At 35.3% G+C, this 16798-nt stretch overlaps 1 protein-coding gene and 1 long non-coding RNA gene across 3 annotated transcripts in view; one reads left to right on the top strand and one right to left on the bottom strand.

The window, feature by feature from the left end:
- Positions 1-13640, top strand: part of LOC106165647 (uncharacterized) — a 35967-nt gene extending 22327 nt beyond the window's left edge. For both annotated transcript variants that reach the window (XM_087018988.1, XM_087018989.1), the window contains exons 14-16: positions 1632-3393; positions 3818-4248; positions 10899-13640. In XM_087018988.1, the coding sequence (XP_086875114.1) occupies positions 1632-3393; positions 3818-4248; positions 10899-11149 (2444 nt within the window). In that variant the 3' untranslated portion in view covers positions 11150-13640. The remainder of the gene's footprint in view (positions 1-1631; positions 3394-3817; positions 4249-10898) is intronic.
- A 1073-nt stretch (positions 13641-14713) lies between these two features.
- Positions 14714-16154, bottom strand: LOC147760148 (uncharacterized). Its single transcript, XR_015330853.1, has 3 exons — positions 15530-16154; positions 15156-15240; positions 14714-15007 (listed from the first exon to the last, which is right to left on the bottom strand). It is a non-coding gene; the product is annotated as an uncharacterized LOC147760148 (long non-coding RNA).
- Between the last annotated feature and the right edge of the window lie 644 nt (positions 16155-16798).

The following is a 16798-nucleotide window of genomic DNA, read 5'->3' as shown; positions in this document are numbered from 1 at the left end:
TTTGTCAATTTGCCATAAAGTAAGGCTGGTGACCCTATGTTTTTTTCTTTTTCTTAAAGATAACCTGTGGAAAATTTGAAAAAAACTGACGACCGCTTTTTTCACAAAATTAATTTTAATGAAAAAGGGGTAAAACAAGCGTTTTATGAGGGGTAATTACCCCTATGCATACCTCCCTAGTGAGATAATCATTTAAAACTATTATCAAGGTTATGATTAAGGTTATACAGTTAAGGTTGGCCCAATGTTGAGATCCAGTTGATATGTTAACATTGACAAAGGGTTTACAAACACAGGTTGATTCAATGTTGAAATCCTGTTGATCTATCAACATTGAAAACTGATTGACAAAGAAAGGTAAAATCAATGTTGAGACCCTGTTGATCTATCAACATTGACAATTGGTTGACAAGAAAAGGTTGATTCAATGTTGAAATCCTGTTGATCTATCAACATTGAAAATTGGTTGACAAGAAAAGGTTGATTCAATGTTGAGATCTTGTTGATCTATCAATATTGATGGATCAACATCATCTCAACCTATCCTCAATGTTGAATCAACGTTGAGTGCCCGCTGGGTAAATATTTCAGATATGTCCTTGGATTTGAGCTTTGACCCCTATTTCAAGGTCAGATATGCCAAAAATTAATTTCATTTGCATTATATTTGTTTTTGCTGCTTTTGAGAACTGCATAGACCTAAGCTTTTACATTATGGTGAGGATTTCCACTTTTGTTCTCTCTATTTGTGAGTTTGAGAGTAACCAATGCATTTTCCCATGAGAAACAGCCGTTAGATAATGAAACTGAGAATTTCTCTAATTCTAGGATCCTAAATGCTCGAGAACTTTTTGTTCTTGCATTTTGTAGAGCTTGTCAAGCGGAAAACCAAGTGTTGAGTCTGATTTTCTTTCATGCAGTTTAGGAGTTGCACTATTTCAAAAAGTACACGTGCATGTACAACTTGGCTATGTTCAATGGTAAAAATTTTCAAAATTAAAGTTGAAATGCTCAAAAACTAGCAGAGACACAGCCACAGTTACCTTGAATCATGAATAGCAAATCAAGTATTCCCAATCTTATTCTAACCTTGAACTTGACCTTTGACCTACTTTTCACCTTTTCACCATAAACTGAACTTTGCAAAGTTTGTAGCCCTTATATCTCCAAACCTAGCAGAAATACAAACAGTTAATTTTGAACTTATGTAGGAACTGAAATATTTGTAATCTCTATGTGAAAATGATTTGCCAAGAACTGCACTTTACAATTATTCAAATCATTTTATCTCCAAAAGGAAGAACTTTAATGATGACTCATAAAATGGGAATCTAATTTGACCTTAAATTTTACCTTTGATTAACGTTTTGCCATGAACTTCACTTTTTCTATCTATTGTATCTCCAAATGCAGCAGAGATGCGCTCTTCAAATAGTAATTGTTGAACTTGAATAGGAAGTCACATATTGGGAATTTTCAATGCGACCTTGGATTTAACCTACTTTTGAGCTTTGATATTAACATTTTGCATACATATTATTGAATTCAATTAAAATTTTAGATTTATCTTTTCCTTTTTTATTTATTTATTTATTTATTTATTTATTTATTTATTATTATTATTATTTTAGAAAACTCTGATAGGTCCAGCATCACTATGCTGGGTCACCTTGCGATGCAGCTTCCAGTGGATCTGAAACTGTCCAGGTTGGTTCTGTACGGCATTCTGTTTGGATGCCCAGTGGAAGGTATCATTCTAGCGGCAGCGCTAGCATCAAAGGATCCCTTCATGATGCCCACTAAGAAAGTCATAAAGAACACAAAGGAATTTGTCAAATCCCTTCGTAGGTCAGAGAAGTCCAGACGCAAGTTTGATGGGGGTGCATGCTCAGAGCCAATTGCATTACTGAACTTATTCAAGAAATGGTTAGAGTGGATCTATGATGAAAAGGGTAGGATGATTGTGGATACAGTATCCATTTGGGATATTAAAAAGGAATTCTGCGAGAATAATGCTGTCAGTTTGAGCAGATTAAATGCCTATGAAAGCTTGATAACACGTTTGGCAAGTTCAGTTCTGAAATATGTATCAGATCAGAGCATTGCCTGCAAGATCCGTGCTTTGGTTTTCTTTATTTCTGACACAAGGGAAGTTGACAACCCTCGTGTTACCAGCCAAACAGATTTCTTCCATCCCTCAGAACTCTTCATCAGTTCTGCCCAACTTGATCTGAAGGCATTGCTTCTGGCAGCTCTACACCCAGCATTTCTTGTTGGTGAAACCATGAACAAGCTCCATTATGTCAAAACAGATGTCTACCCCTTCAAGGAGTATACAAATTTGAAGACAAAAATGAAGGCAAATAAGATGGACATGGAGCGTACAATATATGTCCCAGCAAAATCTGCAATGCATGGCATAAATAATGAATGCAAACTTAGAGCAATGAAAGAGCTGGCAAAACTGTGCATCTTTTCCCATCAAACATTGCCAGAACTGAAACCAGCAGAAAAGGGATCAATTTTCATTCATTATACAGGAGCAGGGCCAGGGGAGTCTAAAATATTTCATGACATCACGAAAGATGCCCATAGCCTCTTCAAGTTTAGTGAAGGACGCCAAAGCATCATCTTCCCAGGTGAAAAAAGACTGATTACTTTAGAGCAGCCAATGCATCCTTACCGTATCCACTGGTCTGTGCTAAGTATTAGAGGGACAGACATGATGAGTCCTGAACAGAGGGAGTATCCATGTACTGGGTATCCAGATTGGCGTGCACCATTTGCCTCAGCATGTGATCTAGATCAGCGAACATATCTGGCTGTTGCTCACAATTTTATCAACTGGAAACCGTCTGTGGGGTTTATCAATGGGATGACCGTCCTGCCTCAAGATGAGGGAAATATGTTAGCTCTCTACTTGATGCTCACCTTCCAACCAAAGCACTTCTCGACACGGTTTATTGTAGACATCTGGAGACAGAGAATCACGCACCTGGAGCTGTTCAGACACAGATTTGCAATACCAGAAGCATCAGAGCTTACAGAGGAGATACTGGACCACATCAACCAGTTCCGCAAACATCTGTCAGAAGCTTTGTGTGCAGACTTGAAAAAGCAAGGTCTATCAGAGTTTTGCAGTATGAAAAGGTTTCTCACAAGATTGAAACAGCTCATGGAAAAAGAAAAGCATCAGAGTAGAAGTAAACTTTCTAACTTAGTTCATGACATCAGAGAGGCAATAGCAGATGCTGAAACATTTCGTCAGCTGCCAGACAAGTTCAAACTGCTGGGAGCATTAAAGGATAAAGAGACACCCTCCATTGATGACATCATAAAAACCATGACACAGGGAACAGACTATGAAGAGAGTACCCAGGATTTGGACTTCAGGTATAAGTTATTTTCAAAATGGCGGACTAAGGTCTCTTTTCCACCCAAGATGTGGAAACAAGACTCAATGAGGTCCACAGTAATTTACATGTAATGCATGAACATATGATGCAATTCCCAAAATCAACCATTTGACACAAGTTTTTTTAGCTCATGGGGGTCCTCAAAGAAAAACAGCAACAATCCACCCCTACCCATACCTATCCACCCTCTAAACATCCTGGCTTATTCCATTGATAAGATATGCATTAACTGAGGACCTTAACCTCTTCACTTTTAAAAGAAATGGGTGACTTATAAAACACATACATGGGGTACTTTATATAGTCATTAGTTACTGTACTTAAGCAAAGAACCTTTAAAAGTACCAATAATGTTAAAAATAAATTGTAACCTGCGTATTGTATGTATTGATATATTGCAGGTACAATGTAGAAATTGCCATAAAGGCCATGATACCTAGTGAGACCCAGGATGAAGAGCTGACTTACCTGCCTCCTTACAACTGTGAGGTCTTCTCCATGGCATATCTGAAGCAACAGAAAGACCAGCAAGATGCAGACAACAACATAGCATACTCCAAGATTACAGCACGTGCTGCAGGACCAGATTACTTTGAATTTTCTGAAAGTGACACCAGTGATGAAACCTCATCAGATGGAGAAGAATGGGAGTTCATGGATGTCAAAGGAGAAGGAGATGAAACATCTGTTGATGACAAACCCATACCAGAACAGAGAAAAGATGATTCGTTCCCCTATCATCCAGTTTTAACAGCAACCAGTTTTAAAAGACGACACAGGAAGAGGAAAGATTCAGTATCGGAGTCAGTCCCAGTAAACATCCCAGGAGTGGGTAAGTATCAATGTTGTATATAGTACATACATGTATTACTCTAGTCTTTTTATAAATCATTAAAGTCATAATAACTCTTCGTTTTGGCCAAAAATTTTCCTGGAAAAAACGGCAATTTTCAGTACTTACCAATGGTCAACGACCCCATTCCTGCATTCAAAGTTAATCCAGGGTTTTTTATGTACAGACACAGATGTGTCTGTACATATAGCCATCATCTGTGTCTGTCGTCGTCGCCGTCGTCGCCGTGCACTTTTATTGATAACACGATAAGTGGAAAACTGTTTTTTCTTTTGGCTTGAAACTTACAGAACTGATGAATATTCGTAATACGCAGGTCGAGTTCGAAAATCAGCATGATCGGGTCACTTACAGGGAATTTAAGCTGTTTTTTCACTTTTCAGCATATATGCAGCACCGATAACACAATAAGTGGAAAACCATTTTACCTTTTGACTTGTAACTTACAGAACTGATGAATATTCATAATATGCAGGTCAAGTTTGAAAATCAGCATGATCGGGTCACTTTTAGGGAATTTATGCTGTTTTTTCACTTTTTTCAGCATATATACAGCACCGATAACACGATAAGTGGAAAACCATTTACATTTTGACTTGAAACTTACAGAACTGATGAATATTCATAATACGCAGGTCAAGTTCGAAAATCAGCATGATTGGGTCACTTTTAGGGAATTTATGCTGTTTTTTCACTTTTCAGCATATATGCAGCACCGATAACACGATAAGTGGAAAACCATTTTACCTTTTGACTTGTAACTTACAGAACTGATGAATATTCATAATATGCAGGTCAAGTTAAAAAATCAGCATGATTGGGCCATTTTTAGGGAATTTATGCTGTTTTTTCACTTTTTTCAGCATATATGCAGCACCGATAACACGATAAGTGGAAAAGCATTTTACCTTTTGACTTGAAACTTACAGAACTGATGAATATTCATAATACGCAGGTCAAATTCGAAAATCAGCATGATTGGGCCTTTTTTAGGGAATTTATGCTGTTTTTTTCACTATTTTCAATATAAATGCAACACTGATAACACAATATAAGAAAAACGGATTGGCCAATTGTAATTATACTCACAGGAGTGGTCAATCTTACTAAAACGCAGGTTGAATTCGAAAATCAGCATAATCGGGCCATTATTTTAGAAGTTATACTGTTTTTTCACATTTCCTCAGATTCAAATATTAGGCATGTTAACAGTCTCATTATTTAACTAATAAGATGCCTAAAAGTGTTTGTTTGATATTTCCTGCATCTTTACAGCATTGTTAGTTGATTATGTAAAAAACATGGTAAACTTGTCATCATGTATTGTGTAATAAAGTGTCAAAAATGGAAATAAACTCATATCATTGCAGTTTTTCAGATTCAATCATCCACTATGTTCAGAATCTCAGAATGGAGGAAATTGGACATTTAACACTGTTCTATGTTCTATTGATACTTTTCCCATCTCATCAATTTTCTTAGTTGGTCATATAAAAATGGCAGTAAAATGTTTATTTTGTTTTATGTTTAAAAAGTGTTAAAATGGAAATAAACCCATTTCAGAACAGTGCTGTCTTGTTTACATTTTCAAGGTGTGACTTTGAAGTTCCATGGGCCTGAAGACCTTTGCTAGTCACATTTTCTGAATATCTGTGATACAAATATTTTATAATTAAAAATTGATGGTCATTAAGCTGTTAAACATTATGTAATATTGCATCAAAATTTTAAGAAACCCCTATTTTGGGCACTGCTTCCATGCTGACCATTTAAGGAAAATCATGTCACTTACTGTTCTCAAACTTACAGGAAAGAAACATGGGACTAAAATACAGCTTCAGTAGGCAATGCAGTCTGTTTGGTTTTTTTTTTTTTTTTTTTTGGCAGTTAAACAGTTTTTTGTGAAAATTTAATTTTTCACATATTGGCATTTACAAGGTGTGACTTTAAAGTTGCATGATCTTGAAGACTTTTGCTTGTCACATTTTCTGAATGTCCATGTTACTAATATTTTATTAATAACATTTGATTGTCATTATGCTGTTAAACATTATGTAATGTTGCATCAAAATTTGAAGAAACCCCTATTTTGTGCACTGCTCCTATGATGACCATGTAAGGGAAATCATGTCACTTACTGTTCTCAAACTTACAGGAAAGAAACATGGGTCTAACATACAGCTTCAATAGGCAACGCAGTCTGTTTGGTAAAATTTTCTGGCAATTTAACAGTTTTTTGTGAAAATTTAATTTTTCACTTATTTGCATCTTTATTTTCTGTTTTTTTTGTCTGTACATTTGACAGCTTTGCTGCCTTGTTTCACTTTTTTCAGCATATATGCAGCACCGATAACACGATAAGTGGAAAACCATTTTACCTTTTGGCTTGAAACTTACAGAACTGATGAATATTCATAATACGCAGGTCAAGTTCGAAAATCAGCGTGATTGGGTCATTTTTAGTGAATTTAGGCTATTTTTTCTCTTTTTTCAGCATATATGCAGCACCGATAACACCATAAATGGAAAATCATTTTACCTTTTGGCTTGAAACTTACAAAACTGATGAATATTCAAAATACGCAGGTCAAGTTTGAAAATCAGCATGATCGGGCCATTTTTAGGGATGTTATGCTGTTTTTTCGCTTCTTTCAACATATATGCAATGCTAATAACACAATATAAGAAAAACAGATTGGCCAATTGTCATTATACTCACAGGAGTAGTCAAACTAACTAAAACGCAGGTTGAGTTCCAAAATCAGCATAATCGGGCCATTCTTTTAGAAGTTATGCTGTTTTTTCACATTTCCTCAGATTAAATTGTTAGGCATATTAACAGTCTCATTATTGAACTAATAAGATTCGTAAAAGTGTTTGTTTGACATTTCCTGCATCTTAATAACATTGTTAGTTGATTATGTAAAAATGATGGTAAACTTGTTATTGTGTATTATGTTATAAAGTGTCAAAAACGGAAATAAACAAATATCATTGCAGTTTGTCAGATTCAATCATCTACTATATTCATTATCTCAGAATGGAGGAAATTGAACATTTAACACTGTTCTATTGATATTTTTTCCATCTCATCAATTTTCTTAGTTGATCATATACAAATGGTAGAAAACTGTTTATTTTGTTTTATGTTAAAAAAGTGTTTTAAAAATGGAAGTAAACCCATTGCAGAACAGTGCTGTCTTGTTTCAGCATATATGCAGCACCGATAACACGATAAGTGGAAAACCATTTTAACTTTTCCCTTGAAACTTACAAAACTGATGAATATTCATAATACGCAGGTCAAGTTTGAAAATCAGCATGATCGGGTCATTTTTAGGGAAGTTATGCTGTTTTTCACTTTTTTCAGCATATATATATGCAACACTGATAACATGATAAGTGGAAAACCATTTTACCTTTTGGTTTGAAACTTGCAGAACTAATGAATATTCATAATACGCAGGTCAAATTTGAAAATCAACATCATCGGGTCATTTTTAGGGAAGTAATGCTGTTTTTTCACTTTTTTCAGCATGTATGCAACACCTTTGTGCTATATGATGGTACTGTATGGATGACAGTCTATAAAATTGTCCCTTGGGTGATCACTAATTAAATTAAGGTCTATAAAGTCACTTGCCTACTCATTAATTTTCAATTGGCCATTAAATGAGATTACATAAAACACTCCTTGAGATTTCCCTGTAAAGTCCCATAGGTTTAGCTCTCTTAACTGTGTCACAAAATTAGGATTTTGTGATAATTGTGCAGATAAGTGGTGTTTAACATTGCAAATAAATTTACAACAAAAAGAATGTGTTCTGCCAACATGCTATAGATGAATAACAGTGCTTTATTTTTCTCAAACTTGGTGGGGTTATTAATATCAGGTTAATACGGCTAGATTAAAAGTTTGAATAGCAGCTTTATTGGAATTTTTTTACGTTTTATTTAAAATTTTTTAAAATTATTTTTCAAACACAAGCATCTTCAAGATGTGATTTTATACTCCCATCCACCAGAAGTGCTGTGCATTTTCTGTATTTTTGTATATAATTGTTATTTCTTCAGATTTAATTCTTAGGCATGTTAACAGTCTCATTATGGAACTAATAAGATATGTAAAAGTGTTGTTTTGACATTTTCTGCTTCTTAACAATATTGTTTGTTGATTATATAAAAATGATGGTAAACCTGTTATGATATTGTGTATTGTGTAATAAAGTATCATAAATGGAAAGGAACACATCATTGCAGTTTGTCAGATTTAATCATTCACTATGTTCAGCATCTGCAAATGGAGCAAATTGGACATTGAAAATTGTTCTATTGCTATTTTTCCTATGTCAACAATTTTCCTAGTTGAACATTTAAAAATGACAGTTTATTGATCATTTTGTTTTAAAAAAGGTGTTGAAAATGGAAAGAAAATCATTTCAGTACAGTTATCTCTTGTTTACATTTTGGCATTTTGAAAGTGTGACTCTGAACTTCCATGGCCTTGAAGACCTTCCCAAATCACATTTTCTGAATATTCATGATACTTTTATTTTTTTATATAAAATTTGATGGTCATTATGCTGTTAAGTATTATGTTTTATTGCATGAAAGTTGAAGAAAACCCTATTTTGGACACTGCTGCCAGGATATCGATTAAGGGAAAACCATGTTACTTACGATACTGAAACTTAGTGAAAAGTTTCATAAGGCAGAAGTGCGCAGCTTGTGTTTGAAAACCAGTGTGATTGTTTTCTGTTTTGGAGGCAATGCAGGTTTATAGAGTGCTATACTGGCATTTTCAAGTTGTGACTTATCACTCCCATCTGCCAGGAGCCCTGTACACTTACTTTGTAACATTGTCTGTATTTTGTTAAGTTACAAGAATGATTCTTAGGATTGACATACAGCCCAAAAAAAGAAATTAATAATATATAGTTATAATATATATATATATATATATATATATATATATATATATATATATATATATATATATATATATATTTTTTTTTTTTTTTTGAGTTTAAGCAATTTTTTTTGTGTGTAATTTTCACTGTACCTCATTCTGGCATTTCCAAAGTTTAACTCTTATCAGCCTGACACATTAGGAACTATTTCCAGACTCTATCATGCTAACTGTTGATCGATCTATCTCCATGGGAATTCTCGCTAAATTGTAATCAATATAAGTGGCTTAGTTGTCTGTCAAGCCTACTGAAACTGGCATGCCAGAATCCTAAGACTCTCAAACTGAAAGCAATTTAGTGAGAAACCCCTTGGAGTTGGATTGATCCTGTTAGATTGATCTAGGTATGGGAACTTAGTCTAATGCTTGATACACATTTTACTTTCATCCTAATCCAATGTTATGCAGAATAAGAATTTGATGTTGGCTATGCAGTTACAGTAAGCATAATACATTAGTTCATCAGAATTGACAGTATCCTATTTCCTGCGTTTTTATTTTCTGGTTTTTGTCTGTACATTTGACAGCTTTGCTGCCTTGTTTCCTAAACATAAGGTTTTTTGTTAAAATCTCTTATGAGATTTTAACTGACGGGGCCCTCTCTGACATTGCATAGTCACTGGTGACCTACTTAAAACCGCGGGAAAAGCAGACAACAACAACACTATATAACAATAATATAAGATTCATGAGATATATTCGTCTTTTTGTTAAAATGCATTTATATCCACAAGGTGTGCCATTGTGGGCTTTTCGTTATCCGACGCACTGTACAAAAACTCGCAACTTGCGTCTGCATCTGCATCAACGCGTTTTGTGCCATGTTATTTTGGTCTCGAATGAACGCGAGAATCCGCGTGACACCCTTACGTCATTAGCAACGGATGCCTTGACGACCGGGATCGAAGAAAGGCATCGAAAGCCCTTCTGACAAGCACAGATTTTTGTTTTACTACAATAAAGGCCGTTTTAGTGGTAAAATACAATAGAATATATATTTCCATGCGTTGTTTACAATGTATTTCTTGCAGAATTTAGAATCTCAAAGGAAGAGTTACTGTTGCTTTAAGTTAGTACTAGTACAGATCTTCTCATTTACATGTACAGCTTGCCAATCATGTGAGATAAGAATCTTTCTACATGATCTAGTGGTAGAAGTATACGTAACAGTAATTGTACTAGTGGATGTTGTTTACAACGAAGAACACTTCTATTCCAGATGTTGTACTAGTGGATGTTGTTTACAATGAAGAACACTTCTATTCCAGATGTTGTACTAGTGGATGTTGTTTACAATGAAGAACACTTCTATTCCAGATGTTGTACTAGTGGATGTTGGTTACAATGAAGAACACTTCTATTCCAGATGTTGTACTAGTGGATGTTGTTTACAACGAAGAACACTTCTATTCCAGATGTTGTACTAGTGGATGTTGTTTACAATGAAGAACACTTCTATTCCAGATGTTGTACTAGTGGATGTTGTTTACAATGAAGAACACTTCTATTCCAGATGTTGTACTAGTGGATGTTGGTTACAATGAAGAACACTTCTATTCCAGATGTTGTACTAGTGGGTGTTGGTTACAATGAAGAACATTTCTATTCCAGATGTTGTACTAGTGGATGTTGTTTACAACGAAGAACACTTCTATTCCAGATGTTGTACCTCAGCTCGTGCAGCATGACATCGATGGCATCACTGCAGCACTGGATATTTTTGTGGACATGTGCCAAGGCCTGCCCACCCCCAAACCAGCCTATGTGCGCAACTTCATGGGAAACCGCCATTACCAGGTTCTCGGGCTGCGTCTGCGCGAGGAACAGCTGGCAGCAGTCATACAATACTGTGATAAATACAAGGTTGAAGAAGGAGGCGACATGGGACCAGTTGTTTGTGAAAAGTCTTAACAGTTTGATTAGTAATAATGCTAGTGGGTAGCAGGTGGAAATGATTTATTACTACCCTAGTCCTGATCTGGGCTCAGGATATTTGGTGATTGGTTATCAGATGTATAGACACTAGAGATAATAGGTAAATCCTGGCTCACCTAAGACATGGTGAGTGGGATTCACTTCTTGTCTGGGCAGACCTATCCCGGGCAGACCTGTTCAGGTTTGCATCTGCACTTATTTACTTGTCATAATAATGAAACCAATCAAAATTGAATCAGCAAACCACATAACATTATGTAATTTTACAATGATATTCACTTAATATTTAATTCTGTTATATTGAAATTTCAAACTTTCCAAGTCAAATTTTAACCTTGCCAAGTTCAGATTTCGATTGAAATTTCAGTCCTGTCTGGGCAAAAATAAAGTCTGAATGGATTTTAATTTGGCTAAAGCTGATTTGAAATCTGACTGGATTTCAATCTGCAACATATATAATGAAAGTCACTGGGACCTTAACCCCTTTTTATATAGACAAAGGAAGTGGATATACTCTGAACAGTATCTGTCTGTGCTGTTTTCATTACTATCCATCAAATCAATCATTCTCCACATAACTGTCAAAGTTTATTTTTGTTAAAATTTAAAGGTATAACAACTCTTCATATGAAATCTACATTTCCTGCCAAAAATGGCAATTAAAGCATTTATACTAAATTATGTGCTTGTCATCCAACCATGTGACCTCTTTAGATGGCTATAGTCAGTAAAAATCTCTTAAGAGATTATAACAAAAAAGCAAACTTTCTAGAAAAAAAACAGGGACTAAATTTGAATGTAGAAATGGATTTGTTAAACTTTGGTAAGAATGGAAAAATTGTTGCTTACCCCCAGGAAAATTCATTTTGGTCAAATTATAATAATAATCTTTATTGAGCACTAAAATGCATACATATTACATTTTACAGGCTCTCTACACTAGTCATAACAACTTAGCAACAAATTATACAAATCTATACAATACTAATGGAATGATTACTGGGAAGCAGCACAGAATAAAACGACTATTGCTATTGATGGGTGTGTCGTTTTTTCAAACTTTCAGTTATATAAAGATATAATGATCTCAAACACGATTCACTTTTTGGACTGAGCAGCCACTGAATTTTTTCATGATCTGTTTTCTGCTCAGGAGGTATCATTAATCTAATTCTTCTGTCACTATGTTCTTCACATTTCAGTAAAAAGTGGATCTCCATTTCAATTTCATTACAGTGGGGGCACTTGCGATTTTCAGTAGGGGTTTTAGGGGACGTATAGCGGCCACGTTCAATTTCTAATTCGTGGTCACTAATCCGCATTTTTGCAATAGTCTTCATTTCTGATGGGGTGACTTTCATTGACAGATATTTTTCAGGGGTGTAGTTTTTTTTAAGTAATCTGTATGTCCTGAGTTTACTGTAGTTATCACTTTCCAGGTCTTTCCAAAATAGTTCCTCAATTTTATTGTTGATAGCATCTCTTAGGTTTTCAAAGTTATTTAGTGTTTGTGTATCAGTTTTATGGCCCAGACCCCAACACTGTATAAATGTTCTTATTGATTCAGATCAACAGGGTCCTTTTTCTTTTTGCTCCTGTTCATAAATTGAACAGTTAGCCGTGTAGATTTAATTTGAGGTTTATATGACGAAAATGGGGGGCTGTGAAATTTAAAGATTAGCATAATTAGAGACATTGGAACAAATAATTGATTTTAGTTCATATGTATTTTTTGCAATGTTCTCTCCAGAAAGCAGTTTTGCTGTTTTAAGTGCATAATCCATCTAACTAGAAAAGCACTGCGAGATATTATTATTATTATTATTGATTATTGATTGAATATTGATCCGGATCACCCCCAAAAACTAATTGTTTGTTCCTTGACCCACTTCTGACAGTTCCTGAAAATTTCATTAAAATCGGTCTATATCTTTTTGAGTTATGTTGATGACAAACAAACAGACAGACAAACAGGGGTGAAAACATAACCTCCTTGGCGGAGGTAATTAAATTGTGGTGCAATTACTAATAGTTTTTTTATATATAATGTAGATTCACTTATCTACTAATTTCATTTTGTTACATTGTGATGGCATATAGTCCTTTTGCCTTATACCATACTTCGCGAATGGGATTAATATCAACAGTTTTTACAAAATATTTCTTAATATTTGAATTCATATTTTCCTATAATGATTTATACAAACATTGTAATAAGATACATTTCTTTTCATTTATACTTTTATTATTCTTGCACACATATATATTTGAGGTCTTGCTCCAGTATTTTAATTCCTGCATTGCCATAAGATGCATAAGGTATCCCTTTGCTTTATACTGTACTTAGCATATAGAATCAATAACAACAGTATTTACAATTTATTTCTTAATATATAAATATCTCTTTTTATAGTACTGTAATCAATACAAACATTATTATATGAAACACCCCTATAGATTTGTATTCCATCATATCTAGAGAATACAGATTTTGAATAAATTTTACAATTCTGGCTTTATTTGTATTTATTTGTAAGTTGTGCCCAGCGGTACTGCAATTGGTTTATTAACCTAAATCACTTTTAAAAACCAATGCCAGTACCACGATATTACTTCTTCTTTCAGTGATGAAAAGAAATAGCGTATTCACGGTTTTATTCGTACCATAATGTGTCTCAACACTGATATGAATTAAACTAACGTGAAATAAATCAACCGTTACTTCGATCACCGCAACTGCAATGCCATCCATGATAATGCTGCAGGTTTACGGTTGAAAAAAATGTGTCATAAGTTTTAATAATTTATAATTAAAACTTATGGCATGTTTTTTCATCCGTTATTAAAATAATAATACTTAATTGAGCAATTAAATTGTACGTTTTCCTTTAGAGCTTTAAATTCGACCCTACACCTAATTGAACTAAAGTCAAGGTAATGCGTACAGCACGAGTGCAATGTCATATATCAAATGCAATTGCAATTTCATTATTTCTTCAGTGACATTTGAATAAAACAGGTAGTTGACCATGGCATTTGTAAGCCAAGTTTGACGTGCTGGTATTTGAGCTTTCTATTCGATTGGGTAAAGCTTAAATTAAAATAGTAAACACATAAATAATTTTAAAATTGATTATGTTGAAGAAGACGGTTTGACAAAGCAAGAATGAAGACTACATAAATGTCAAAAGCCTGCAGGCCCGTAGCCAGCATTTTTTTCTGGAAAAAGTGGACCTCACTATAAAACCTTTATGTACCTAGATCAAATTTTCCCCAGAGCGGACCTTTTCCCAGCAAAAGGCAGAGGCGGATCCAGAGATATTTTCTGACAGTCTTCCAAATTATCTCTGTTGATATACCCTCCATTTTTGACCGTCTTCCGACAAAAATATGTGGATACCCGTCAATGAAGACTTGAAAATCTGACCGTCTTCCGAAAGACCCAGAAGACGGTCTAAATCCGCTCCTTTAAGGGGCGGTTCTTTCGAACCCCCCCCCCGTCTGCGGGCCTGAGAGGTGAAGATAAAATAACACAACTTTTGTCGACAATTTACGGTATTCTTTATTTCCCGTTACGTGATAAATAGTTGATGACTGGAAACCACATCAAGCCGGAATCTTCTCCTGAATGAGGTGAATCATCTATGCAGAATCCAAGGCCACAGTAAAAGAGGCTAAATGTCACTTTATTAATGTAGCACTTTATAAAGATAGCGTATTAAATTTGTGTATCTGTAGGAAAGTGAGTCCGTCGACCTTCAATTCATGTGCCTCTTGCTGCATTAGAAGCATTCATTGTCTTTGGTGCAGATCGCAGTGCAGTCGCAGCCAACACTGGAAACAAATATGGCGAAGGAATGATTGACGAAGTCATTAATGAATGGCTAAGCCAATAATAATGGTTTAAACTAAAAAGTCATATAAATTTCTCAATTAGTAATACGGAATTGACTAAGTCAGTGATAAATGACTATACACTTACATGCACTGGTATCCTGTGGGACAAGTGAAGATCGTCTCGTCACATGGACTTATGATGTTAACGCACTGAGGTCTTCGTATTTCCTCTGTAAACAATTGTAAATATTTCTGTATGAAATATTTCTGTATATATTGTAAATATTTCTGTATAAGTTGTATGAGATCACCTGAGCTAAATATCCACGCCAGAGTACGCCATCGAAGTTACTTGAAACCGACAATGATTGGATTTTAAATTGTTTCAATTTTTGCTTAAATTTTCGCTCCTGATAAACCAGATACTTGTAGAATAGCTACATCTGTAGGAATTTTTTTTATTTTCACTTACAGATATTCAACGTTAGGCAACAAAATCAAGAACATGAAAAACCTTACTTAGTTTCCCATTTTTGCACACCAAACAGTCCACTTCACCATCTTTAGCTGGCGCCAGGGACATAAGACAAGTCACAAGAACCAAAACGGCAAGAGAGCGCATCCTGCTCGGCGTCTGTCCAATCACGGTCTCCACGTCACTATGAGTGGTGTCTACTAGTAACTGCGTTGTTATTTACTCCAAAAGCTGTGGGAGCCCACCTTGAGAGTAAAGTAGCGTATTCACCCAATACATAGTGAGAAAGACAGAGGAATAAAAAAGACAAGGGTCGGGTAGCTACAAATTGACAACGTTGTCGCAATAATTAATACCAAGGAGAGATCATTAGACACAATTTTAATTTCTTGCAAAAAATGGGTCTTGACGATGCTAACAGTACGCCATTAACAGCGAAATAAATGCTGCACTTCACTTGATTTGTTTGCTTATTGCCTGTATTCTTCCCGTGACGAATCAGCGGTACGTATGCACCATAAGCCCCGCCTCTCATGAATATTCATTTAAGTCCACAGAATACACCATGCGAGGACACTAGCTCGTCTCGCACTGAAATTAAATTGGAAATTATATTCCAAAGGTTTTTGATGATATTTATAATTCAACATTTTTTCATTGTACAGTTATCAACAGTGAGCAAACAGACACTCCTGGCTCTGAACCGCACTTGCTGTATTTTGGAAAATTAAAAAAGTGCCTCGGACTTCCTAAAAGCGTAGATCTCGTTGGCATTTTAAGGGGTGTGGTGGTCAAACTATTTAGAGGTGTAAATGTTGTTTTTTCTACACTTTACCTATCTCAACCCCGATTGACGAAGACCTACCGGTATTGGTGGCACAATTAGTGACACTCAGATAACTGTGTGATTTTGCGTTTTCGTGTGTTTACCACACCGGTATACAGGGGCATGCATCAATCAATTGCACGTGACATTAAAGCTGTGATCTGATTTGACGCTTGGCATTCCTGGATAGATCTGATTGGCTGGCGGCACATCAAATGCGAAGACTGCACCAATAGACAGACGGTATGGAGAGCAATGGGCAATATCTCTTTATATGGCTGTTTTAATAGCTTGTATCAGTGTATTTATCGCCAAAGGACAAATCAGGGCAAAGGATGGAAGTTACGTGACTAAGTGGCCAGCGACCATGCCATTTTCAAAAGAAAGAATAATTTTAACTACAAACAAATGATAAACGATACCCCCCCATTGATTCACGGGGTGTGATGATTATGAATCCATCTCATCTTACATCGCCATCAGTAAC

The sequence above is a fragment of the Lingula anatina genome, chromosome 8, assembly GCF_051362555.1.
Source record: "Lingula anatina isolate TDL-2025a chromosome 8, LinAna3.0, whole genome shotgun sequence".
In the NCBI taxonomy this organism is placed as follows: Eukaryota; Metazoa; Brachiopoda; class Lingulata; order Lingulida; family Lingulidae; genus Lingula; species Lingula anatina.
The sequence above is the reverse complement of the archived record's forward strand: the minus strand, read 5'-3'. Positions and strand labels throughout refer to the sequence as shown.